At 39.7% G+C, this 26,990-nt stretch overlaps 1 protein-coding gene across 2 annotated transcripts in view; it reads right to left on the bottom strand.

The window, feature by feature from the left end:
* Positions 1–26,990, bottom strand: part of ddr2a (discoidin domain receptor tyrosine kinase 2a) — a 154,096-nt gene that overhangs the window by 11,717 nt on the left and 115,389 nt on the right. For both annotated transcript variants that reach the window (XM_072274220.1, XM_072274219.1), the window contains 11 exons: positions 25,572–25,674; positions 24,634–24,862; positions 21,443–21,590; positions 18,331–18,436; positions 13,483–13,669; positions 10,367–10,610; positions 9,410–9,481; positions 6,596–6,732; positions 4,433–4,637; positions 2,474–2,697; positions 208–335 (listed from right to left, as the gene is read on the bottom strand). In XM_072274220.1, coding sequence (XP_072130321.1) covers positions 208–335; positions 2,474–2,697; positions 4,433–4,637; positions 6,596–6,732; positions 9,410–9,481; positions 10,367–10,610; positions 13,483–13,669; positions 18,331–18,436; positions 21,443–21,590; positions 24,634–24,862; positions 25,572–25,674 — 1,783 coding nt within the window. The remainder of the gene's footprint in view (positions 1–207; positions 336–2,473; positions 2,698–4,432; positions 4,638–6,595; positions 6,733–9,409; positions 9,482–10,366; positions 10,611–13,482; positions 13,670–18,330; positions 18,437–21,442; positions 21,591–24,633; positions 24,863–25,571; positions 25,675–26,990) is intronic.

The following is a 26,990-nucleotide window of genomic DNA, read 5'->3' as shown; positions in this document are numbered from 1 at the left end:
TACTTACAAGCTTAACAGTATTGACTACCCTACCCATGACTTTGTGTTGCCACTAGGCGATGCTGGGGATTACAAAATATCAACAAAATATCCATTTCCAGAAGGTCCGACTGGAACGCCAACTTTTACTTATTGTGAGCAAAAATTGCTCAACAGTTGCAAGGGGAACATCCTGTCTTGGGAGAGAAAGTGATCTGGGGCCCTTACCTGGCATTCTTATTGGCATCTGATCGTAGCATCTTTACTGCTACCAGCGCTGGCTGATTGGTGCAAATATCAAATGGAAACTCCTTGTCTATGTACTCTTGCATCCCTTCTGCTTCACAAAGGTGGACCTGAGGTAATTAGAAATTGGAGCTTAAGTACAAACGTAAATTATACATAGGTTTTGGTATGGAAAGCTTGGTTAAGGAATGGTACATTTAAAAGCATCACACATTATCTGTTACAAACAAGCCGCTGGAGGAACTCTACGAGTTGGACAGCATCTGTGGCAAGAAAATGGTGGATATTTCCTTTTCTCTTACAAATGCTGTTCAACCTGCAAAGTTCCTCCAGTAGACTAATTGTTACTGCAAATTCCAGAACCTGCAGTCTTTTGTGTCCAGACATCAGCGGTTGTTGCAAGCCTGAATTCTTGGTGATATGTCAGAACGTGTATCATTCTAACAGAACACAGAATATTTTCCCAATAGGAATATTGTGTAACAATTACAGTACAAGGCACCTCTTATTCTTTTTCTCTTGGTTATTGTTTTTGATGAAATATTGAAGAGGGTCCATATGTTAAAGCATCTTGCTGTTAATGTCATAACGTCTTTGAGCGATGCCGCATGGAAAAAAGCCCTTTGACCCACTGAGTCTGCAGCAACCATCAGCCATTTTGCCCTTGCGCTCATTGTGATACAAGAATGGGACAGCTTCTTTGCTTATTGTCATAAAGATTTGATTATTTCACCAGTCTGACACTGTGTTCGAGCAGGTTGTCCGCATAGAATCAGCTGTTTCTGAACTAAAGCTGCATGGCCCCAGTAAGGCTCAGCCTGTGCAATTTGATAGTGGGAACTGACTGCCCTCAGGGACCCTTGTTTTCAATATTTGCCTCTTACCATCTCTGATAGTGATAATGGCACAATCTCCCCACATCTGCCTGCCTTCCCAAGCACCTAAAGGATGGTCCTCCGAGCATGTTAATTATTCTGAACAACATTGGTCATAACAATTGGGTCTTTCCAGATTATCAAACAAATACAGTCCCAAACGAAACATAGATGTGAAACAAGCAATTAAGCTAAGTGATACGTTGGCCTTTCAAACAAGAGGTTTTCAGTAGATGAGCGGAGATGTTTTCCTATAATTATATGGGGCCTCGGCACGCCTATACCTGGAATAGGATGTGCAGTTTTATTCCCCTGACCTGAAAAAGAATGCAATTTGCTACAGTAGGACTGCAATGGATTATCAAATAATTCCTGGAATGGCGGGACTGCTGGGATGAGGAAAGATTGGGTTAAGTTGGCACGTATTTACCAGTGTTTAGAAGAATGAGAGGAGATTGCCAAATGAGTTTAACAGATTTGATGTAGTGATGATCTTTCCTCTTAATGGATTATTCTGAACCAGGAATCACAATCTCAAGGTACAGGGCAAGACATTTATGACTGAGATGAAGTAACATTTCTTCACTCAAGATGGTGAACCTGCAGAATTTTCTACCACAGAAAACTGCAGAGGTCTGTTTGCTGATTATAGTTAAGGATGGTTGTAGATTTTGTGTTGATGTCCAGAAAGGTCAGCATCAGTGTGATGGGCCAAAGGGCCTCTTTCATTGCTGTACAACTTTATAACTCTGTTTGACTCTAACATGCTTAAAATTTTGAAAGGAAATGATAACGTAATTACAGAAAATTTTATTTCATCTGTTGGGAAATTGAATGGCACAGATGTATAAAATTTTAAAATTAAATTTAGGCTGTCAAGTCCAGTGTATTGCATATTTTAGTAATACTTGTGTAATATCATAAATATATTTGTCTGAATAAGCATTCTTTGTTTACACAACACAAGTTATATGCAAGTAGTACATGTATGTTATATGTCATTACACCACCATGTCATATGTGAGCACCTCACTAAAGAAAATGAACTAGGTAGACATGCATCTCCGGGCTCCTGTGTTTTCCTTTCGATTCGTTTTTGGAGTTGCTAAAAAAGTAACAGTAAGGATCACTCAAGATCTACAGAAAGGAGAATGGGACTCCCTTCCTCAGAAGTTTATCGATGCTTGGTTAACAGCAGCTTGCAATCTGTGTAGGTTATTAAAGAACACAGAGCAAAGTCTGCTTTTGCTAGCTGAGACATTGATCAGCAATAGTCTGGCTGAATAGGAGACTAGGCTCGATGGGCCAAATAAATGACTTTTATGCCAGATATACTTGTGTTCAATGGCAAATTATACAGAAAACATTCCAACCTCCCCAAATTGTCCCTCTCCGATCTTTTCCTTAAAGGTCAGCAGTTTTCGTGGGAACTCCTCCACAGCCACATCTTTACCGGACAGCAAATCCATAGTTACAGCAGGGACAGAATAGGTGTTACTTCCAGTGACACCCTGCAGGTTCACAATGTCAGCCTCTGCATAGTGTGGCACATTATCCTGTGGAGCACCAAGTGGCTTTGCATAGTCACTGCTACATCCTGATAGCAAAAATAAGAACAGTTTAGTTCATCTTACACTGAGGTGCAACAATCATCCTGAACGTTTAGAAAGGAAAAACATTGTTATTGTTAAATGGTTCCTTGTAGGATCAAAATCACTGTTAAAAAGTGATTTAATAGAATCATTCTGCTTGCTTGGTAACACATCATATAAGCACCATGGCAACATCACATGGTTTTTCTTTCTTCAAAATGTTAGATGCCTTTCAAACCCTTTTCACGAAACTAAAAGCCTCCCAAAGAAATTAATATGCACTATTAATTTTTGCAGCGTAAATATATATTGTATTTTGAAAAACTTGTTTCTTGCTCACCAATACTGAGATGGTTAGTGTCCAGTAACCACCATCATATTCCATTGGGTTAGAAATAATTCCAGAGTTTTCAATATAAAAGCAGAAATTGCTGGAAGTTAAGGAGCATCAGCGAGGTGAGAGATAGATTCAACAATTTGACTCAAGGAAGCTCCGTCTGAACTAGAAAGGTGAGAAAAGCATGTTTCAAGTTACAGAGGGGGAGGGGTGGAGAGAACAGTGGGGCACTTGTGATTATGGTGCAGAACAGAGTTGTTAAAATAACACCTAAAATTGAACTGCTCGAGATAAATAGATAAAAAGAACTAGATCAAAATGAAAAGACAAGTGTACTACATCTGTGTAGAGACATAAAGCAGGGATGTTTGTTAGAAGCTATTCAGTTCAACAATGAGTCCCAAGGGCTGCATTATGCAGGAAGAGCTGTTCCGTGACCCCATGTTGGAGTATCGTAGGAGTAGAAGACAGAAATCATTCTCAAATGCAGAAGTAAAGGAAGGCAAAGGAAAGCCCTGTTTTATGCTTCCATTCTAAATAGAGATATTCTGTGAAAGAAGTGATAGAGAGAGATGGAAGAATGGACCAGGGAGTTATGGAGGGAATAGTCCCTTTGGAATTCTGAAAGTGGAGGGGAAGGAGGAAGATGTGTCTGGAGGAGGAATCCTGTTGAAGGTGGTGGATATTATCTGTTGATATGGAGGTTGGTGTTCGGAAGGCTAGGTAAAGAAAAGCTCTAGCCTTACGCAGATAGGAGTACGGGGATGAGAGTAGAAACGTTGGAAATAAGAGATGCAGCCAAGAACCCTGTCAATTACGTACAGATGAAACAACAGAGGGGGAAAAAACCCTTACAGGTTAAGTAAAAGTTCGGTGGACCCTTTTCCAATTTAACAGAGTTAAAGAGTGAGATATGTCATTATGCATCAAGGACCATCACAGTCTGAGAATGGCATTGGGGCAGCCCACAAATGTTGCCACACTTCCAGTGCCAACATAGCACACTCACAACTCACTAACCTAACCATACGTCTTTGAGGAAACCAGAGAAGCCTGAAGAAACCAATGGGTGTCCATCCGAAATGTTAACCATTCCCTCCACTCCATTTTCAAACTGTTGTGCTGCTTCAAGAGTTGATTCTAACATCCTAAGCTGCATTTGATTTATTCACTGTTGAAGAGGTGGAAGTTGGGCTTAATCTTAATGTGAAGAACTTGACTGTATTAAGTTGGCTCTGATTAAGTTCCAGATTCTGTCAGAGAAAGTTCTAAATGGAGTCGGAGAAATTTCTTAAAGAGACAGGAAAATGCAGGGTGTTCGGATTCAACCATCCACAACTTAAAATAAATTATAGCAATTGCATAAATATTCAGCAGCATATCTTACTTCCAATTATCCTCACCTGGCTCATCCCAATTCAAAGGAAATTCTGGAAGTTTACGGAGTAGCTTTGATGGCTCCTGGTAATCGGGACCGAGTGGAAATATTCGGTCATAGGTGGAGTTGGACTCTTCTTCACTAGGTGGGGAGGACTTGTTGAACATAATGGTTTCACTCTGCAGTGAGAGGCTCACTGTAAGTTCGTCGTCCAGCATCCGGCGTGAAGCCTGAAAGGGAAGTCTTCAGTCAGTGAAACCAAACTTCAGGTCGTACCTCAATGAGTGATTGGTGTATTTTAGAGTTAGACCATTGAAGAATGAGACAAGCATTTTCTACAAATGTAGCAGTGTGTGTGTGTGTGTGTGTGTGTGTGTGTGTGTGTGTGTGTGTGCGTGCGCGCGTGTGACTGACAGTGCATGAGTACGTGTGAATACAGGAAGTTGTGAGTACACGTGTTCTTCTATGTGAGTGAACGTTTATCTCTGTGTATTTGTCTAAGTGTGCGTGTATATATAATAGTGCATGAAGGTACAATTGTGTGTTGCATACATATTTGAGTGGGGAGATAGAATTAAGAAATAGAATACAATCGAATTGAGTTAGTAAAGTCTTCAGTCTTTTGTTCTGAATAATCAACTGGTTATTACTAACTGGAATGAACTTGGCTATAAAAGTCATACTGTTCAAGAAAGCTAGCCAAGGTGGCAAGTGGGAAATCAATAATAGTTTAGTAGACAGTATCCATTCCACATTGCATCTTCATGAGTGCACCCCAAGATTATAATTTTTCTTTAACTGTGTTTTCCCCCTCATTGCCAGGTGCTGTGAGATATATATTGGCTTCACTATATGAGGAATATACACTGAATTCCATTTCATAGACTTCCTAGCAGTAAAGTTTTACAACTGTATTAGGTGATGAAATGTATTGCTAACCTGAAAGGAAATCAGTAAAATGGAATCAGTGTAAATTCCTCATATCAGTAAGGGCCAACATATACCTCACAGTGCTCATAAACACTATTTGGCCAAAGGTGGTATTGAGCAAATATTGCAGACTTATTTCTAAGCCAGCTCTGATTGCATTAGCTTAGAAAACCTTCAGCTTCTTCGCCAGGCTTAAGTAGTGGGCAGCAAAATAAAATCCTCCATGGCACACATTGCTGATCTTATCAAGTCACCAGAAGTGGAAATGTAATGAGGGTCAGTTCAGCTATGAGGCTTACAGTAAGTTTGCTGGACTCTGTGTATGATATACTGTATGACCAGTACAGCACTATTCCTGCCATCTCAGAGTCAGGCTTAGAAGTCAAACCCACTCTGATTACGTTCTCCATAATACAATGCTTGTTCTTTAACATGCTGCCAAATTAAATTGTGGTTATTTATGTGAATCACCATGAATAGTAGGTCTCATCTATCAGATATGTGGAGTCATGGAATTGTACAATGCAGAAAGAAATTCTTTAGCCACCAGAGCCATTCCAACCATTGCACTCACAGTATACTTGTCCCATTTACCCCTCTCTTTGGTCTGTAACTTCCTGTGCCTTGGTAATTCAAGTACGTGCCCACATGCTGCTTAAATGCTGAGAGTGTACCCGCCTCTACTGGCTCCTCAAGCAGCACTTTCCAGATTCACACCACTCTGAAATATTCCACTTCAGATCCCCTCTAAACCTCCTACCTCTCATCTTCTATGCACTGTATGCCTTTTGTTCCAGATGCTTATACCATGAGGAAAAGATTCTTGATTCTTATTATTTTCCCCCCATAATTCCCCCTTATATCCATTGACTGCCTCATCAGCCTCTTCTGTCCCAGGGAAAATGCACCCAGCTGATCCAGTCCCTCCTTGGACTGGACCGATGGTGGTGATACCAAAAAATGCTGGAATGCACAATGTGTTAGTGAGCAGGGCAAATAAGTCGAACGTAATGGCTGTAGTTTTCATCAGAGGCTAGGTTCTGATAAGAACTTGCACTTTAAACATTCATCTGCCCTCCTGTTTTGATTTTTGTTTACTTCCACAATTATTCAATTACCCAGTGCTTTTGTTCCTGTTCTCACTGGTGAGTTATGTTTTCCTGACATCTATGGTTACAATCACAATACCTTACATGCAAGGGACATAATGTGCAATTCCTAAAAGAGATTTGGGAGAATCATCAGTAAACTTTAAAACCTTTTCCAACATCTTCTGCCAAAACTGCCGCCAAAGGATGATGACGATGATAGCGACCAGTATAAAAATAATGGCCACCAAGCAGCTGATGAGGATTCGAGTGTTGCTGTCGTCTACTTTGGGCATTGGGTTGATGTCTGAGAACACAATGGGGAAATGGGAACTGTTACGAATAGAGTGCGAGCAATGAACATGTTCAAACAAAAACTCATGCCAAAATAACATGCACGTTTTTTTTGGATCTCCCCTCCCCCTCCCACTTTCAAATATCTTACTAACTCTTCCTTCAGTTAGTCCTGACGAAGGGTCTCGGCCTGAAACGTCGACTGCACCTCTTCCTAGAGATGCTGCCTGGCCTGCTGCATTCACCAGCAACTTTGATGTGTGTTGCACGTTCAGGGGAAGTCTTAATGGTGACATGACCAGATTCTAAACACAAACTATGGTAAATAAAGCTACGTATAAAGCCAATAATTTAAGGTCTTGACCAGAAAATAGTGACAGACCACAAATTCTGACAAGCGGTCTTGGAAATGAAATATTAACTCATCCTCTCTTCCCACAGATGCTGTCTGACCTGCAGAGTATTTCCAGTATTTTCTGTTTTTATTTCAAATTTCTGGCATCTGCAATTTTTTTGATTTTCCTGATGCCATCTTGGTTCTTGGTATGGTTTTGATCACACACTAAATGAAAATTAAATCCTCAGAGAAGGTACAACCAGTATGACAGCAACAACATGGAAATGAGTTAGTTTTACCAGGAGCTGAGGAGACTAGAGGGAAGTAGTATACACAATGGTGATGGTGTGAAACGATGTTCCACACAGTCTCCCAGAATGTGCGTTTAAGAGGATGAGGCAAGAAAACAGAACAATACTTGTGTCACAGTCGCTGATTCATTAACTGGAGGCAGTTAGGATTAGCAATTTAAACAGATCCTGGTTTATGTTCCAGTTGTCAGTAACAGTTAATCTTTTTATTTTTGCTGTGATGGAAACTTGGTGGTGCAGGTCAATTTGTCTGGAAGACAATTTCTATAAAAATGATAAATACTTACAAAACAATTGTGCTTGTACTGTACTCCTCTCCAAGGAACTGTAAGTACGTACAATTAAGCAAAGCACAGATTACAATTTATAATATGCCAAAGGGTCATGGGCATTGGGGGTTGGTGAGTGAGGTGCTTCGTGTTTAAATATTGATGCATTACATTACTCTTTAATGTATTCAGGAATAAGGTAAGTATACAATGCACTCTGTCTGACTAGTGCAGGCAATACCACCTCTCTTTGTCAGGCTCTCCGGTGTCATAATGAAAGGGAAATAAAATTGCTGCTTGAACTAGCAGTGGAGGTTGTGCTTCAGCACTCTTCTCGAGGTGTCCTTCTGTACAGGGGCTTCCATGGGCAATGGTCCTTTGACCAGGCCGGTGTCCCCTGCAGTGTTCTCACTAAGGTTAGCAATCTTTGCTGCCCTCCAGCATGTTTCGTGGCTGTTGTTTCAGTTCTCCATTTCTAACATGCTGAAATGGAATCAGCAAGAGTCACCACCGCTCTGCTCCAGAAAGAGTAGAAGAATTGAAGAAAAATGTCTCCCTTAATAGCAGCATGAAGTTACCATACTGAAGTTCTTCAAAACTTATTAATTTTTTTATTGACTCACTCCTCCGTCAGAAATACAGAAATACAGCTCTTCATAACCTCACAGCAATTAATCAGATGAGCCTTTCCATACCTCCTCAGCACTGCCAACACAAATGGAGCATATGTTTCTGGTTCACTGTGCTTTTGTCAGGGGGAGTTTGATGGAAATTGGGGAAGAGTAAGTTAGGGAAGAGTGGTAACTTTGTGAGCTGGAACGGGCTTAATGACAAGGAATCACCAGTTATCTGCCTGTTAAACTGCATGCAAGATCTATGTGTCTGTGTGTCTCTGTCCATTACACCTCTGTCTCTCAGTCTCTGCATGCCTTTCACTCTGCTATAGTCTCTCCCCAGGTTTCTGCCCCTATTTGTGTGTTGTAGTGCATGTCTCTGTAGAAAAGAGCCTGGTATACAACCCTTTGACTTCCATGTCATTGAGCCAATTCCTTGTCCAAGGCTGTGTGGTTGTTGATGTGGAAGGGCTAGGCATTTTAAAGAATTCATGCAGAAACATCTTCCACTTCTCAAGAACTGAATTGAATTAAGTCATCTTTGACCCCAAATGTGGAAATCATTTGTACTACTGGGCTTCAGTGAGCAAAGAACTTTGTTAACAGTCATTCTGGAATCAGAGAGATTATGTGGATGTGATATAGCAGACAGTTTGTTCACCTCTGGGACCTGAAGATAAACTTATTCCAAACAATGTTAGTCTGATCTCACTCACTTCTGACAGCTAATTTTCTGGTTGGTTACATGTTGGTGCGTTTTTGCATCTGACACCAATTGAAACGAAATTCAGGTTACCTCCCAGATTGACTGAAAAAGCACAATATCCCTTCCAATTCTCTTCCAGTAGAGGGGAGAGTAGAGTTATCAACATTATTTTGGAGAAACTAGAAATACAGTGGGACTTAACCATGCAACAACGAAGCTAATTCAATTTGATAGTGAGTCATCATAGCACCTCTGAAACATTTCTCAAAATGCAGCTTCCTTCTGATAAAAACAGAAAAAAAATGATAAAGAACTATCAATTATTTGTTACCACATATTAGCACTGTATGTGTAAATGACAAAAACATAATTCTTTCACATAATTGAATAAGAAAGCCACAAGTTTTGTTCACGTATCCACAAAGATTTCAAACTGAATCAGTAGCTTCTTACCTATGTCAATGTGGGTTGTAGTATCTATATTCATAGTTGGGGAAATGCCCGAATCGTTGTACATTGCAGTGTCTGCAAAACAAAAGCAATTGTGCCACTATGAAACATACTTCAGGTACCATTATCAATCATTTTATTTGAAATAAATGTAAGACCAGCAGTCAAGCTTGAGCTCTTAGTAGACAGAGATAAATTTGCCACATAGATTACAATTAGGATTTGGATGAAATGATTGCCTCCAGCACTGTTGGAGCAGTCACATCATCAGGCTTGATTGAATAGGTAGTATTCAGTATGAATTGAAGTTTTGTATGAGACCGACTTGTCAAACTTGATAGCCTAAGTGCCCTCCCCCACCCCCCACTTTTGGGCTGCCCATTCTATGGTAACACACTATGGAGGAACTCTGCAGATCCAGCAGCATCTATTAAAAAAAAGAGTAAACAGTCAACATTTCATGTCAAGACCCTTCATCAGGACCTTGAGAGAGAGTGTGTGTGTGTGTGTTTGTGTGTGTGTGTGTGTGTGTGTGTGTATTTATTTATTTGATGGGAGCAAAGGATATTTGGAATGGCAAGGGTGGAGCACCATTAGAGGTGTGTGAGACAGGTGGCAGAGGAGTGCCAGGGCAGGGTGGCACAGATGCAGACACACCCAGCCCTGACACACCAGGCAAGATCATTTGATTCCAAACAATTGGTTTCTTGACCTTTACAGAATGCTCCTCTGGTGCTTCCCGCTCCATCCTCTCCCCCCTTTTCCAACCATGATTCCTCTCTCCCTGCCCTCTTCCCACTATCAGTCCACAATAGAGACCTATATTAGGATCAGGTTTATCGTCGCTCATGTGTCATGATTGTTTTTTTTGCAGCAATGGCAGTACAATGCAATCCATAAAATATTACAGTAAGGTAAATAATAACAAGAACAGAGACGAAGAAAATCACATGGCAATACCTGACTGGAATGAAATTTCACTGAACATCATCCATGTATCAGCAAAGTAAAACTGGCACATGATGGTATTTGCCATACGCTGTTGGAGTGGAACGGTGACAAACCGAGCACTCGGATTGACATCGTCTAGGACCAGAACAGACGTGGCAGGGTTCGGCTCCCATTTTCCTGGTTCAGAGCGGAAGAAACACTGGACTTCCCTGAATATCTTCACTGCCTTTGTGAACATATTATTGCAATGGACCTGCAGTCAATAAAGGATAAAAATTGTAAGTTAAGCTTCTGCACAAAATTTAATGCAACTGACACACTGATCTAACCTACACACAGTATAACAAAAGACATCTTGGTATTCTTTACCAACATAAATTCACCTGAAACCTTGTCAGTTATTCCTGTCACAACAACCTTTCTGATAGAATATCTTCTTGCACGTTGTGATCTGACTTAGTCATTTCCAGACTTGATATTTTTAGTTACTGTATATACCAATTCTCAACAATCCAGAACACTTAATACTTTGCTGGTGACAGGATGCAGATTTTCTGGACTACTGGATGTAATTGAACTACTCATATTGAAACGCTCTTAATTCACTTTATGTTACAGGATAAGGTAACATCATTAGCAAACCGAGTAAATTTCAAGAGAGTATAGGAAACAGAACAGGAGTTAGAAGTTGCATGGAAATGTGGGCCTGATAAAATATGGGAATCAAAGCCTAGTGAACCGGATTATAAACAACGGACAGAGGGTTATCCGTGTTTTACTGTAATCTGCTTTTGCTCTAATAGGAGAAAGCACTCTTAAGAATTAGTGGAGGTCTCAAGAATACATAGGTGACCCACCCACATTATGGCTGCTTTGGTAATGGATATTCACTCTCATAGTGTTCACAAGTCACTACCCAAAAAGTTGAGATATGGAATAACATTAGGGCTCAAAGAATTTGTAGAAAATAAAGTAAATTAATAAAAACAAAATTTATTATTTTTAAACTTGTGTTTTTGAGGCATGCACAGATGATGTGGCTTTGTGTTGCAGGAAACTGCAATACAGATGGCTTTCTAGGAATGCAACCACACTTACTGAGGGTCTTGACTGTAATCCCAACAAGATTATTATTTTACTATCCTGAGAACCAATGCCAGGAAAGCTTTTTTTAAAATCAACTTTAATCCGAACACAGCTAATATTTTCAAACATGAAGCTTTCTTGGTTTTGAACCTGACAATCCATGTTGAGTAAATTAATGTTATTCAAGTGCCTCTGGAGAAACGTTATCCTGAATTTCTTAGCAACACACATAAACTGCAAGAGGAACTTGCATGAAGATCCTGATGAAGAGTCTCAGCCTGAAACTGACTGGTTTTTCATTTCCATAGATCCTGACCTGCTGAGTTCTTCCAGAATTTTTGTGTTGCTCTGCATTTCCAGCATCTGGTGAATCTCTTGTCTTGTTGAATTTCTTAAACAATTTTTTAAATTGTGATTTTGTTTGTTGGAGGCTTATGGTCAGGGCCTTCTAACAAATAGGGTTTCCAGTAAGTCAGAAGAACTTAAAGCTAAGGGCTTCTCCCAATGCCACTATTAAAATCTTCTGTTCAGTTTGTAACTATCAAAAGATTGTTCCTTATAGATACTAACAAAAACTTGACAGTGTTGGTAAAATGAAACTGGTGTGCAATATATATTTTTGATTTACCTCTGGCCTTCCACACCATAACAAGATTTTACATAGAAAAATACTTCAGTTTGTCCAGCAAAGATGTTTTAGTCAATTTTGTCCATTTCCCAGAACTGCTGATGAAGAATAATGTTCAGGAAACTGTTCATCCATAGGTTTAAGTATCTTGTAGAAAGTGATTTGTGCCTGCTGTCAGAGTACTCAGCCATTGCAGGAAATTCTACACACTACAGTGTACAGTGTCTACGTGAAAATTATGTCCAATAAGGTAAATGAAGCAAAATAAATGGTAAAATTTTGAAATTGCCTGTTATAAATGCAGTAGTAATTCTGGTTATCCTGGTAGACCACTTTTTGTGATTTCAAATCATAAAGATTGGGAGTTAGTGAAGATGAGTTCTAATGAACTATTATTATGTGACAGATGGAGATTTTTAGTTCTTAAATCAGGATCTATTCCACTTTCCATTCAGGAAAGTCACTTTTCATGGTTCAAACCTGAATGCCATCAATGCAAATGGTGTTTAAACTGCAAAGTAAATGAGTGGGAGCTTCATATCTTTGCCCTTAAAATCTCATTTACAATTGTTTAGCTTGACCAGTGCTTTGAACCCAAGGACTGTGTCTGTAGGGTACATTGACTTTTTCCCAAATTCAAGAATTATACTAGGAATTATATCTTTGACTGCATCCATAAAGGACAAGAAATATATAATCATTTAAATTTTAGCTATTGAACCTCAAAAGGAAGTAACAATTTATTTAATTTGCAATAACAAACAGTACTTTAAAGAGAAGGCAAACATTAAATTCATTGAGAAGAGAGGGCTACACAATATGTGTTACTTTAAAAACATTACGAGGACATGGAATTTTGGCTGGCCTCTCTTGCTTATTCATCCATTAACTTATCCAGATCTCTGCTGTCTGTGTTCAACTCCCACTTATGGAATACTTCAGTTTTAAACTTCTGGACCATTTTTGTATCCTTGTTTCCTTTATTTCTGTAATATTCTTTCTTCCTATATTTGGGCATCTCTAGCCTCTTGTTCATCCATGAGTTTTATTTCAACACCATTGGCAGCTGTGCCTTAATCGTCCCCCTCTTTCTTCTTAATACATACCCAAACTTTGAGAGAGGTTTTGGTCATTCACCTTATTCATTTATTTTGCTTTCTCTCAGACTGTGTTTGCTTATGCTGTAGTGAATCTCCCTGGGAGAATTTATTACATTAAATGTGTTATGCTAATGGAAATTCATAGATTTGATTCATTAAGCTCATGTTTGAGGTGGATAAACTATCAATCAAACAGGCTAAACACAGAACTAATTAACCAGCTGGATGGATGGATAGAAGATCAGGTGGTTGGATGACTAGATCAACAGATGGACATGCAAAAGTTTCATCAATTATTGAGGGATTTGCACCTTCATTGCTGTGAAATTTCGGATACGGTCAAACTCAAATAATATTTCCACATAGCCATTTTCAAAACTGTCATTCCGCCATCCTAAGTAGTCGTATCCTGGCCACATATTATACACGTGACTCTGTGTGAAATCGTCCAAACCGCAGACACCATCTGTCATCTGACCGAGTCCTTCAGAAACCATCCTAATGAAAAAGATACATGAAGAAGGTTTGTTGGAGTGGCAGAATGAACATGGCTTTAAAAATCTCCAATGAAGAATCATTACAATGAATGAAATTCCGTGTATGTGAAATAAATACTTCTCACATAGCAGCATCTAATGTAGTTTGCATAAAGCAGAAGATTAATAAAAGGAATATTTATAATTCTTCCACAAAAGAAATTTAAAAATGGCAGTTTTTATGATTTTCATTGCTTGGCAAGTTTGTAATTTGCTAGTTTATAGCTGGATTTCCTAATGCGCAAATGGATCATAATATTCCTTTATCATTGCACCTCTTAACATTCACAGGCCTAGAGTCAGTGTCATCCTAGCCCTTCCCTTCTGTACAATGTGTTCGTATTGAACTTGTAGCACTATTGAAAAGGGAAATGTAACTTGAATGTTTCTATCATTAAAGACTGACCTTAGATTAAAGTGATGCATGGAGTTATACCCTGCTTTACTCTGAAGTTAAAAAAGGTCTTAATACCCAATATCGGAGCAGTGCAAAATGAAATATAAAAAACTGGTTTTACCAGTGCCAAAATTATGGCATTGATATACTTTGTATGCACTGTTAAAACCAGAAGGTTAATTAAATAGATTCATGAAAACATGAGTAACCAACTATTAAAGGACTGTGTTATTATCATAACTTCCTTATTGATATTATGTCGAATTTCTGGTGTCAATAGATGTTCAACCAACTTCAAAATAGTAATGTCTTAGTTGGGAAATGACCTTTGCCAAGTAAAGCATAGTGTTCCTACCCATTGTAGTGTTGAACTGATTGGACAAATGGAACCTTATTTTCAAAATTTCATTTAAAAGATAGGAAACCGAATAATTTTGGTGTCTCTAATTTAAATAATTTAAGGAGTTAATTCATCTTGGTGACAGGTATACATATGCAGAATGCCTAATACTCAAACTGTACCAGAGAATAACACCAGTAATGCTAATCTTTGAATAGACTGTAGAGGTTCAAGAAAGTACCTCACCACTATATAGTCAAACACAATTAAAGGCAGAGAATAAATGTTTGTCATGATGATCATGCCTACTTCCACAAAATTGGAAAAAAATTTAAAAAAAACAAACATGGGACAATGTCTCAGATCATTTCACAGGAACAACAACTTTTGGCAACAAGGTTTTAGCAAGAGAAATGGTGGTCAGGAATATGGAATACTGGCAGCAGACTTTGCTGACAGAATGGATTGGAAGCTCACCAAAAGAGAGCAGGAGCATAATCAAATATAGATACCAAGCAAAAGATATCAGAAGGGATGATGAAAGGCTGGGTCAAAAGGATAAGGATAGCAGGATTGAGTGAGGGCCAAAGATAAAGAAATTTAGGGAGATCCAGAACCTTAGATGAAAGCGGCGTAAACCAACATGGGATGAAGGAGTGGAGGGTGCTTAGGAAACTCAAGTGCGTTGAACACTGTGTTCTTCGAAGACGGAGATAAGGAAGACGGAACAAAAATAGTTAGCTGATTAATTACAATAAAATGACAGCATACTGTGAGGCAAAGCAAAATAATTGTATATATAAAAGTATTATTGAAGTTTTGAGTTTTAACAAATTCAATACGTTGTGATATTCTATTGCCACCTCCCCTACCATCTCACCCCCCCACAAAGAAATAAGACTGCACCACATGCTGGTAAAACAAAAACAAAATCAAAATGACCAGAATTTGTAAGTGGATTGAAGACAGGGAATGTAATCAATCCTCCAGCTCAGGATATCCCATTGTTCGAAAGAATACCGATTAGATTTAATAATCTATAAAAATCCATTAATGTATTGTGGATAGAGTAACCAGCTTCCAGGAAAACTAACCAGTGTGTTCATGTATCAAATCAATCCCCATATCCTGCATTGTGCCTCATGTTTAGCACTTCAGTTTTCTTACTAATTCTTTCTTTCTAACTGGAACTGTTGCAGCTGACTTTTGCACTGTACCTGAAAATCTGGTAACCACTGTTTGACTGCAGCATTTTACTTTTGCTCTTTCATGGTAGTGTTAATATAATAAAAAAGGTTTAACCATTGACTCCATAGCAGTTTCATCTGAGGGTATGGGTTCAAGCCCCACTTCTGAGACTTGGACACAAAACTGACACTTCAGCCCAGTGATAAAGTTGAGATTGTACTATTGGAGATGCTGTCCTTCACATAACAAATTACACCAGCTAGGTGCTTGTAAAGGATCCAATAACCTATTTTTTTTCCAGACAACCTCTAGGGAATACTTTTGCTGTCCGAATTGCAAAGTAGTTTGGAATTATCTAAGATTGTGAGGGATGCTATATAAATGCACATGCTGCATTACAAAAAAAACTCTTCACTGAAAGGGGTCAGTTAGACTTAAAGGAAAAACTTCATCTCTACTGAGATATTACCATTAAAAGGAATGAGATTTTAAATTGCCTGGTCAAACCATTCAACATGTGTATATATATATCTTACAAAACTTGTTTCTACTTCCATTATCTGGAAAACATTCTGTACTTAAATCCACCAGTGGATTCTTCATGAGGTTCAGCAAGGAAGCATGAAGTTTTAACTGTTCTTTAGGGGTATTGCTGGGAAATCAACTCAGGTGAAGTACCAGCATAGATACGGTGCAGGAGGAGCAGCTCAGTTTAATTAAATACTGTAGAGACATTTGGCTGTGAGGGACTAATGCAAGTATTGGCTAATTTAAATCTTTGATTTGGTTGAGTGTATGTATACAAATTCAAAATCAAAATCGAGTTTATTGTCATATGCGCAGGTGCAATTTAAAACTGACTTGTCGCAGCATCACAGGCATATAGCGTCAGGTAAGCAGAATTCACAAGGAAAAACATAAGTAAATTAAGCACAAGAACTCAACAGCATTTCTCATTCATTGTGCTTTTAAAACATTTAAAAAATTTTTGGGTGTTTCTTAACATCAGAATGATATATGGGGCTGCAACTTAGTTGGATATCATAGGCTCTTTCCTGCAGTTTTTAGGGTGGGATATGTTCTTCCTTGCATTAGAGACCTAAAACTGCTTCGTGTATTATTAGATACTGCAGTACTGAATGATAATAGGAAACTGTTCTAAACAAAACTATAACAGAAAGTTAACACACTTGCATTAAGATCAAAGCTGCTGGAATATCAGTTTTGTTTTTCCTGTCATTTCATGCTAAAGGAGCAGAAATTTCAATCAAAGGTAAAGCAGAAAGATTGTAGCCATTGTCTTCAATAACCCCATTCTCTAACTATCAACTTCATGCTTTTTCCAAGCCACTGCCGAAATCTGAAGCAGATTGTTTGTAATCTGTCATATTTGAGCTCAGATAGACCTTTGAACCACAGTCCATGTCATCGTTATGCTAAGAGTGGGCACTTTTTACCTCAGTAATTCATTGAGTCAGCAAACTTGCTGCTGAAATCCACATCCATGCCTTCATTAACCCATCAGCTGATTATACTCATGTGCTCAAAATTTCTTTGACCCTTTCACTGGTTCCCTAAATTGCAGCAGGTTCACCTAGATTGTGATCACCTGGCCCCACCCTCCAGTGGTTTGGTGTCAGTTTTAGTTTGATAACTCTCTTGTGAAGCCCATCCAGTAGCTCAGCAACAGTAAAGTTATTATATACAAAACTGACGTGGGCATTAATATTTTACAAGAAAACTTCACTAAGGTTAACTCAAATGAATGCCCATTGTTAAATATTTTAAAAAGTGTGGGATAAAGACTAAGGAGCTGCTTATTAACTTCAGGAGGAGGAAACCAGAGGTCCTCATTGGGGGAATCTGAAGTGGATGAGGGCAACAACTATAAATTCCTCAGTATTATCTTTTCAGAGAATCTATTTTGGGCCCAGCACACAAGTGCAATTACTCAGAGAACACGGCAGTGCCTCTCCTTTCTTAGAAGTTTGTGAAGATTTAGCATGATATCTAAAATTTTCACAAACTTCCATAGATGTGTGGTGGAGAGTTTATCAATAGTTGCATCACAACCTGTAAGGAAACAGCAATGCACTTGAATGGAAAATCCCAGGAGGATGATGGATATGGCTCAGTCTATCTTGGGTAAAGCTCTCCCCATCATTGAGGATCTTTACATGGAGCACTGTAACAGGAAAGCAGCATCCATCAAGGTCCCCCCACCACCCAGGCCATGCTCTCTAATCACTGCTGTCATCAGGAAGGTGGTACTGGAGCCTCAGGACTCACACCACCAGGTTCAGGAGTAGCTGCTACCCCTCAACCATCAGGCTCTTAAACCAGAGGGGAGAACTCCACTCACCCCATCACTGAGCTATTCCCACAAACTAATGGAATCACTTTCAAGGACTCTTCATCTCACCGTCTTGATAATTATTGCTTGCTTGCTTGCTTGCTTGCTTATCTATTTACCTCTTTCATATTTGCACATGATGTTGTCCTTTGCATACTGGTTGTTTGCCTGTCCTGTTGAGAACAGTCTTTCATAGATTCTATTGTGTTTCTTGGATTTACTATGTATGCCCGCAAGAAAATGAATCTCAGGGTTGTATATGGCGACATATATGTACTTTGATAATGAATTTACTTTGAACTTTGAACTTAATGTCAACTTATCGAGGGGTGTGGAGCACCTTACCTTGAACCGATTGCACCATCGTAAACAGAGTCATTCAAATAAACAGTAGGATGTTTGGATGAGAACATCTGGTGGCCTACTGGACAACTGTAAGACACTAGACCATCTGTGCAAAGACAGAAATAAGTTATGTCAGAGATACACCTTCCACAGCTCAACTAATTTTAATAATATTGCACATTTTACTTGAGATTTTTACTCCTTCCGCACATTGGTACAGGCTTGGTCTGGCACCATTTTAGGATCAGGTAGTTGTTGGACTCAAGCAGGGAATTTAAGAAACCATGTTAACCAGTGCTGAGTCCATCACTCTGATACCTAAGCCAGTTTATAGCCATTTGGGCTTGATGTCTGTTTTTTGGACATCCAAACAAGTTGATCCAATACAGTTAGAGGTGATTAAGTGCTACTCGAGCTTACACTCTCTTTAATTGTACATTTATAGTCCCTGCTGAACCACCTTCTCCCCACTGGTTGTGATGCCTGACATTATCCTCACTCGATCATGACAAGCTGACCCATATGGGGTTTGCTCACAATAAGGCAAACCCTGGCCACCACACCAGGCCGAACATAGTACTACTGTGTTCATCTTAGCCCTCCAGACCTGAGTCTGGTTCACTGGTTACACCCCTTTGTTCAAAACTGACACATACCTTAAATCTAAAGAAGCAGTAGTAAAAGCATTTTTTAAATTGAATAATCATAGCCAAATATATATCCTATCTGAAAGTGGATCAACTTTACCCCATCAAGTGGATTATTTTACATCCCAAAGTATTCGGGCCAGGAACCCACCAATATTCTTAATGAAGAGAGGTTCTCTTCTGTAAGTGATTGATGTTTATCAATCAAACATGCAGTTTATTGGATTACAGAGAAAGCTCCTCAAGGAACACACAATTTTGATGAGTTGGCCTGTTCTGAAATTTATGTACTTAAGTCTCTTCCAACCCTGCTGTAGCTAATCATAACCCTTTCTGCCCTCTCACCTATCTAACTTCCTCTTAAAGATATGAATGTTCTACATCTCCATCACTGTATGTAGTAACAAATTCCACATCCTAACCATTCTGCATAAGAAAATAAGAAAGCTTGCCCAAATATTCTTTAGATTTAATAGCAATTTCTATGAGTTTGTGTCCAGGTTGGGCTTTCTTTTGAGCAAGAGACAAGTTTTCTATAGTATCCTGTTTAATTCATTCACTGTTTAACAAACCTCTATTAATTCACGCTCAATGTTATCCTTTTTTTAAACTAAAAAAAAAGCCCAAACCAATTGTAACTATAGTAAGAAGATCCTCTATTCTAGAGATTCCCAAACTTTTTTATGCCATGGGCCCCCTACCATTATCTGCGAGGTCTGAGGACCCCAGATTGGGAAACCTCTGCTCTAATCTTCGCTAACATCCCAAGTAACTCCAATATGAAGCTTTATTGAAGGGTCGTCAACCTGAACTATTAACCCTGCTTTTCCCTCCACAGATGCTGCCTAACTTGCTGAGCCTCTCCAGCACTTATTTCAGTTTTCCAGCATCTGCAGTTTATGCTTTTTTCAGGAGTAATCCATTGGATATGATTGTTCTGGGATAGGGAATACAATAAAACGTCACACAAATGTGCCTGCTTCCTTACTTTGTCAATGATCACATGATTGGTCTCTGAATTACAAAAAAAAAGACTAAATACTCTTGTGATTGTGAGTCATACTATAAAGTTCCTTGCCAACCCACAACATTTCAGTAGCGTTGAGATTTGTATCCAGAAGAAAGCCTGGCCTTTGTTTAAATCCCCAAGGAGGATGATAGATAAATTTGTTGACTATAGTTGGTCTGAATCTCATTTCTGCAGTTTGCTGCATTGAATCTGTGCAACTTTTGAAACCCCTAAAGACGGATTTCTAAAGCTGAGCACTACAAAGGGCAACTGTTCTTCAGAGGCTGGCTGGAAGTCTATCTTACTTATATATGGAGTTAGAGTCTCGGCCTGAAACGTCGACTGCACCTCTTCCTACAGATGCTGCCTGGCCTGCTGCATTCACCAGCAACTTTGATGTGTGTTTGCTTGAATTTCCAGCATCTGCAGAATTCCTGTTGTTTGATCATAAAATATATTTGGCCATTTTCTCTTATGAGAAAAGTGAGAGACTAGATGAGCTGTACATAATTTTTATTAGTTAAATTGAAGGTGAAAAGGAACAATGCATATAAAATCAAATTTAAAAATTGTGTTTCCAAACACCTTTTCTTATTGCACGGAACCACTGACCGGATTTGTTAATGATGATCGATGTTTTGAAATTGTGTGGACAGAGTGGATTGTTTCACCCATTTTACATGCAGTGGTTTTCAATTCTCTTACAACACCACACAGCTGTTTAAAAATTCTTCTCTCCCAGTATACACCCTTCACCTCTCCCACTCCAGTATACTCCTGTGTCCCGTCTCTTGTCCTCCTGTACACTCTGTCTGGCCTGTGCAAGGCCTTGTGACATCCTCTGAAATGAGTAAACCTGCAGAATCAGCTGGATTTAAATGTCTGCAGACTTCATTTCATGGCAGAGGCAAAACAGGGCAAATTGAGATATTTTTTGTTCTCCTTCACTTCACTTCCCAAATAAAGCAATTGTGCTGACAGATACAGATAAAAACATACATACAGTACTGATACACATACATAGACTATTGTATAGAATAAGTTAGCACCATGATCCATGGAGGTAATCCAGTAATAACTGCTGTGGTGGAGGTCGAAATAAAGCTGGGTTGGCAGCCAGGGTTCTCGAGCACTTGATCCAAAATCTTCCTTTAACACGTTTGTTTATTTAGCAATACAGTGCAGAACAGGCCATTAAATAGCAACCCATCTATTTAATTCTAGCCTAATCACAGGACAAATTATGAAGGCCAGTTAACCTACTAACTGCTACGTCTTTGAACTGTGGGAGGAAAATGCAGCACTTGGAGGAAACGTACACATGGAAGAATGTAGAAACTTTCTTACAGAGGGTGCCAGATTTGAGCTCGGAACTCCGACACTCCAAGCTGTAATAGCGGTGCGCTAACTGTTATGCTACCATGGTCTTATTACCTAAAAGGATTCAATCACTTACCTAACCATTCACATCCATAGAGTTCCACTCTCATACACACACTCATTGAGTGATCAGTAATTGGTATGAACCTGACAAATCTTGCTATCATTGGTGGGTCCAGATCCCTTAGAACAGGATCATATGGGTTTACATTTCCTTCAATTATCTGAAGAGGAAGAAGAAAACACAGGAGAATTAAATGCAATTGTGCTGCCTTTGTATACTTAGGCGACACTTCAACAAACATTAGTCGAGGTCTTGACTCAGTGGTAGCATCCTTGCCTTTGCAGACAGAATTTGGTGGGAAGTTTACTGTCATCCTACTCCCGTGTCTTTGGCTTGGGCTTTCCAGTGTGAGGTATAAGACAGGATAGGAGAAATGAACCAGGGAGCCATCTGAGGATAAAGGAGATGTGAAGGGTGGGATACAGTGCAGATCTTGAATTGTCTTTATACCTGATTGCTGACAATGCATAAGCTGCCACAATCATTTTTACAGTAGAATCCTGTCTGCCTTTTTTCCACTTGTGTTTATTTGTGACATCATGGATGTCATCTATTATTATAAAAGATTTATTATTTTAATTTCTCTATTTATGCCATTACCCTGAGAAACAATTTATGCTGTGAACAAAAACTACTTTGTGGACAATGATATCACAATAATGACAAGACTACCTGTGGGGTGGTGTTAAGTGCTAGTGAGCACACAGTGGACTCCATTCATTTCAGAATCCTAGACCCTTTTTCCATCCATCTTCTTTGAATCATACATCAAAGTGAAACACAATAATTTCCAGTTCCCAGTTCCTAGCCTATAGATATCCAGATGCCTCCACAGAAATGGATTGGGACCTCAACTGCTAATCCCTTCTGTCATACGATTCCCCCAGAAATGAGCCCTGCTGCACTGACTGTTTCTTCATATTGGTGCTGAAGGAAAATGAGCACTGGGTGGACAGAAGAACTGGACTCTTCAAATGCTTCTGAGAAAGGTACTAAAAGGGTAGGTACTCTTCAGACATCAGACTGTTTCATTACTGCATGCTTATTGGATAAGCACAGTACATGAAGATTCCTGATGCACTCACCAGGTGGAGAGTATTGCATCACGTTCCTGACCTGAGCCTTGTAGATTGCACACAGGCTTTGGGAATTAGGAGGTGAGTTACTCTCCACAGCATCCCTAGCCTCTAACCTGTAACAGTCATGTCTTTGGGGGTTGGAAGGAACTTATAGGTACTGAAGGAAATCTACATGGTGACAGGGAGACTGTATGAATGCCACACATAGATATCACCCCAGGTCAGGATTGAACTTGGTGCACTGGAGCTGTGAGACAGCAGCTCCTCCAGCTCAGCTCCGGTAGTTGTAGGTTTGTCACGAAGCTCACCAACAGATGGCAGAAATGCAGCATGATAAACAATTTCAGAGATTTGTCCATATATGAAAATATAGTCTTCCACAAAAATGTTGTGGTGGTGAGACTAGACATAAATTGGGGGACCTCTTCATCGAGCACCTCTGCACCATCTGCCACAAGTGGGACTTCCCAGAGGCCAAACACTTTATTCTGATTCCATCCCGATATGCTGATCCTCGGCCTCCTCCTATGCCAAGATGAGGCCTCCCTCAACCTCGTATTCCATCTGGTTACCCTCCAACCAGGTGACATAAATTTTGATTTCTTCTTCTGGAGAACAAATCTCACCCCACACCCCCATTCCCCACTCTGACTTTCACTTCTCACCTGCCTATTACTTCCGCCTGGGTCCCCCTCCTCCTTCCCTTTCTCTGATTGTCCACTCTCCTCTCCTAGCGGATTCTTTCTTCTCCAGCCTTGACCCTTCCCACCCACCTGGTTTCACCCAAAAACCTTCCAGTGAGCCTCTTTCCCTGCCCCTACCTTTTTATCCTGGCATCTTCCCCCTTCCTTCTCAGTCCTGAAGGAGGGCCTTGGCCCAAAATTTCGACTGCTTACTCATGTTCATAGATGCTGCCTGACCTGCTGTGTACCTCCAGCATTTTGTGTGTGTTCCTTTGGAATTCCAGCATCTGTAGATTTTCTTGTGTTAGGCATTACCAGTTTTAAATATAGATAGGGATGCTTTCTTGGAGCAGCAGAAGCTGAGGGCAGACCCAATCGAAGTTTCTAAGATTACGAGGGATATATGCATATTCAAGGGAGTCGTGCAGGGAAAGTTTTTTTTACACAGACACTTTTGGCTTCTGTAATGTGATGCCAGTGGGAGTAATGGAGGCAAATATGATTGAGCCATTTAAGAGTTTCTGAGATAGGCACATGGGTATTCAAAGAATAGAGGGTGTGGTTTATTAGACTTTTACTTACTGTGCAGTATGGAGAGAGGAGAGCTAGGTTAATTAGTCTGGCACAACATTATGGGCTGAAGGCTTGTTCCTGTGCTGTACTGTTCTATGTTTACCATAATGAAGAGCATGATCATTTGTATAATCACAGCAGCAGCTAATCTAAACCAATCAACAACTAGACTGGATATTCTGTAGCTGGTGATCTCTTTCATTAGTGTAAATGCCGGGTTTCCTGCACTATTGCTTCCCCATAAGACCACGAGTGAGGTTGAGAGAGAGTGCAAGAATTGGCGCATTGATCTTAAAAATGTCAAAGCTGCCAAAAGATTATTATCGTGGACTGATCAACCACATATCGTTCCTTCTCAATGCTAGCTGTACAATGCAGCATCCAGTGAGATTTGGACACAAGTGTGCCCTTCCATCAGCTGCCATTCTGGAAGCAAATCAACAACTCTCCGACTCACAAAATGCATACTGTGGAATTGAATTTATCATGGGGGAGGGAATGTCGACTCAGACCATGAGAGAACATTGGCTCAGACCATGAGAGGCCTGCGTCGGGCATTTTCATGCCTTACAAGGCGCAGATTGGAAGTCTGTGTGGGGCGCCACTCCTTGCACAGACTAGAGCAATGTGTGATTAAGTGCCTTGCTCAAGGGCACAAACACGCTGCCACAGCTGAGGCTCGAACTAGCGACCTTGAGATAACTAGATGAACGCCTTAACCACTTGGCCACGTGCCCAACACATTTATCATGACATTACTCCAATTGCATGATACAAATGCAAGCAGGCACTGCAGAGCAATAGCTTCATCTGCTGACATGACAATAATCAAATGCTACCTTTTGCAGGCCTTTAATCTAGCATTTACCTGTTTCCCCTCTCGATTTTTCCATGAATTCCATCGGTTTCCATCTCTGCTATAGTCAAGACGATACATCTGAGCAAATTCATTTCCGTGGCCTCCAGCGTGACGACCCTGAGTTCCCACCAGGGTAATAAAGTGCAGCGTTCGTAGGTCAACCTGAAGGAACTCCATGTCATCAGGATCTACAGGTCCTTGTGGACACCAGGCTCCATCCCCTCCTTCAAAGTCCAGTCTATGGAACAGTAAGGATGGTTTATTGATTGGTCTATCAACTGCAGAAAATGATTACGAATCAGTGACGCAAATGTCTATAAGAAAAGTGTGAAACAACCAGTGCAATTGGAAATAAGTCAGAAAATGTGTAGCTTGGGTGGTTGATGATTAGATTGAGTTGCTCTCCGATTTTGGCAATCCACTTGCAAATGTTTCATCGCCATGATGTCTCCTCGTATGGATTTCCAAGATTGGAGAAAAACTCAATACAACCAGTGAGAGTAATGTAAGCAAATAATTTTTCCCACCCTTTCCATTATCAAGGCACTTGGAATCAGGGATAATGGGAAAATATGGATAAGCTGGACCAGAATCTTTTTCTGATCTGTTGGGTTGTAACTTGGAAGTTCTTTGACATATACTTTCTGCCTGATGCACAGAAAAGATTAGTTACAATGGAATTCATTTCTGTTTTGTTTTACTCCATCTTGTCATGTTAATGATTTTTTTCAGTTCCTTCCCTCTCTCCTTGCTGCATAGAGCTTGTTTCTGCATTACACTACAATCCTTTATTTCTATCTTGTTTGACATTAGTTTTGTTCTTTTCTTCTCTTTGATAAAACCACCAAGTTGGTAATAAACCAAGAGACTTAAAAGCAAAGTCTTGATGTACAAGCCTCACCCCATATGAGCCATGGCCTTGAGCAAATATCAGAACATCCACTCACCTGCCATGCTTGGCTGCTGTAGAGTCATACCATTGGCTGGAAGCTGTGATATCTTCATCATGGATTTGCCCACCTGACATCCCCAGAGGATAGCGGCACACAGCTGGAGAAGACAAAGAGGTCAGCGGTTTGGCAAAGCACACTACTATCTAAGTTAATCCATTTCTAAGAATGTTCAATCATATTACAGGGTGAACTAACTTAAATCAGGAAGCTAATGCCATATTTAAGTTTGCTGATGACACTACTGTTGTTGGCTGAATCAAATTTACAGATAAATTATTATATAGGAGGGAGATTGAAAATCTGGCTGAGTGGTGCCACAACTACCACCTCTCACTTAATGTCAGCAAAACCTTAGAGCTGATTATTGACTGCAGGAGGAGGAAATCCAAGGTCCATGAGGCAGTCCTCAGAGGATCAGAGGTAGAGAGGGTCAGCTATTTCAAATTCCTTGGTGCTATCATTTCAGAGGATCTGCCCTGGGCCCACCACTATGTAACTGCCATTACAGGGAAAGCACACCAAAGCCTTTACTTCCTTAGGGGTTTGTGAAGATTCAGCATGTGACAAACTTCTAAATGTAACACCTGTGTAGCACCCCTCTTATCACGTGTGACATCACCGCACTCTGAGAAAATCAAATTACACAGTACTACACTAGGTGCTAGTAGGCCATCAGAAGATTCTAGGTATCAGAAGGAGGCAGTAAATAGAAACCACATAGGTCTGGAGATAAGTTTTGTTTATAAGTTAAAAAACAACAGGATACTTATATGAGAAAGAACAATTCAAAATTCCAATATTCTGTTTAGGTTCCAAATCTTAGATACCAAACCACAACAAATTCCCTTTTAATTTGAATCAATGAGATTCCTTTATTACTCTAATCTAACAAATTAGATCTAGTGTTATTCCCTATTTTAAAGTCTACAGACGAAACTTTCCTTTTTACTTATTCCTAGTTAGTTAGAAAACCAAATATAATTCCTATTCTTAAGTATTGCAGATAACTTCAGTCTCAGTTCCAGGCAGTATACCACAAATTTGAATTCAAATTCAAAAATTATATATACAGTTTATCTCCCTTCACCTGTAATCTCCGACATCACAACTTTTAAACAAAGTAAATCTCATTCAGTAACTTATCAAAGTTTTTACAAAAATAATCAGTTCTTGCAAGAAAATCAAATTTGGATTCTTCGAATGAAAATAAACTTATACATCCAACCATATTAAATCATCTGTGTCATTACATATTTCATTCCCCGGCATCATCCTGGGTGGTTCGCCATCTTGTTTCTTGGTTCATTTGATGAAAGAGCTGATCATCCACAGAAAGTTAATTCACAAACTTGTAAAAAAAAATTGACCAAATGCCTTGGTATGATTTTACAGAACTAATTTCCAACTACACTG

Source organism: Mobula birostris, chromosome 12 (genome assembly GCF_030028105.1).
Source record: "Mobula birostris isolate sMobBir1 chromosome 12, sMobBir1.hap1, whole genome shotgun sequence".
Taxonomy (NCBI): domain Eukaryota; kingdom Metazoa; phylum Chordata; class Chondrichthyes; order Myliobatiformes; family Myliobatidae; genus Mobula; species Mobula birostris.
Note: the sequence above shows the minus strand (reverse complement) of the source record. Positions and strands in the feature narration are given on the sequence as shown.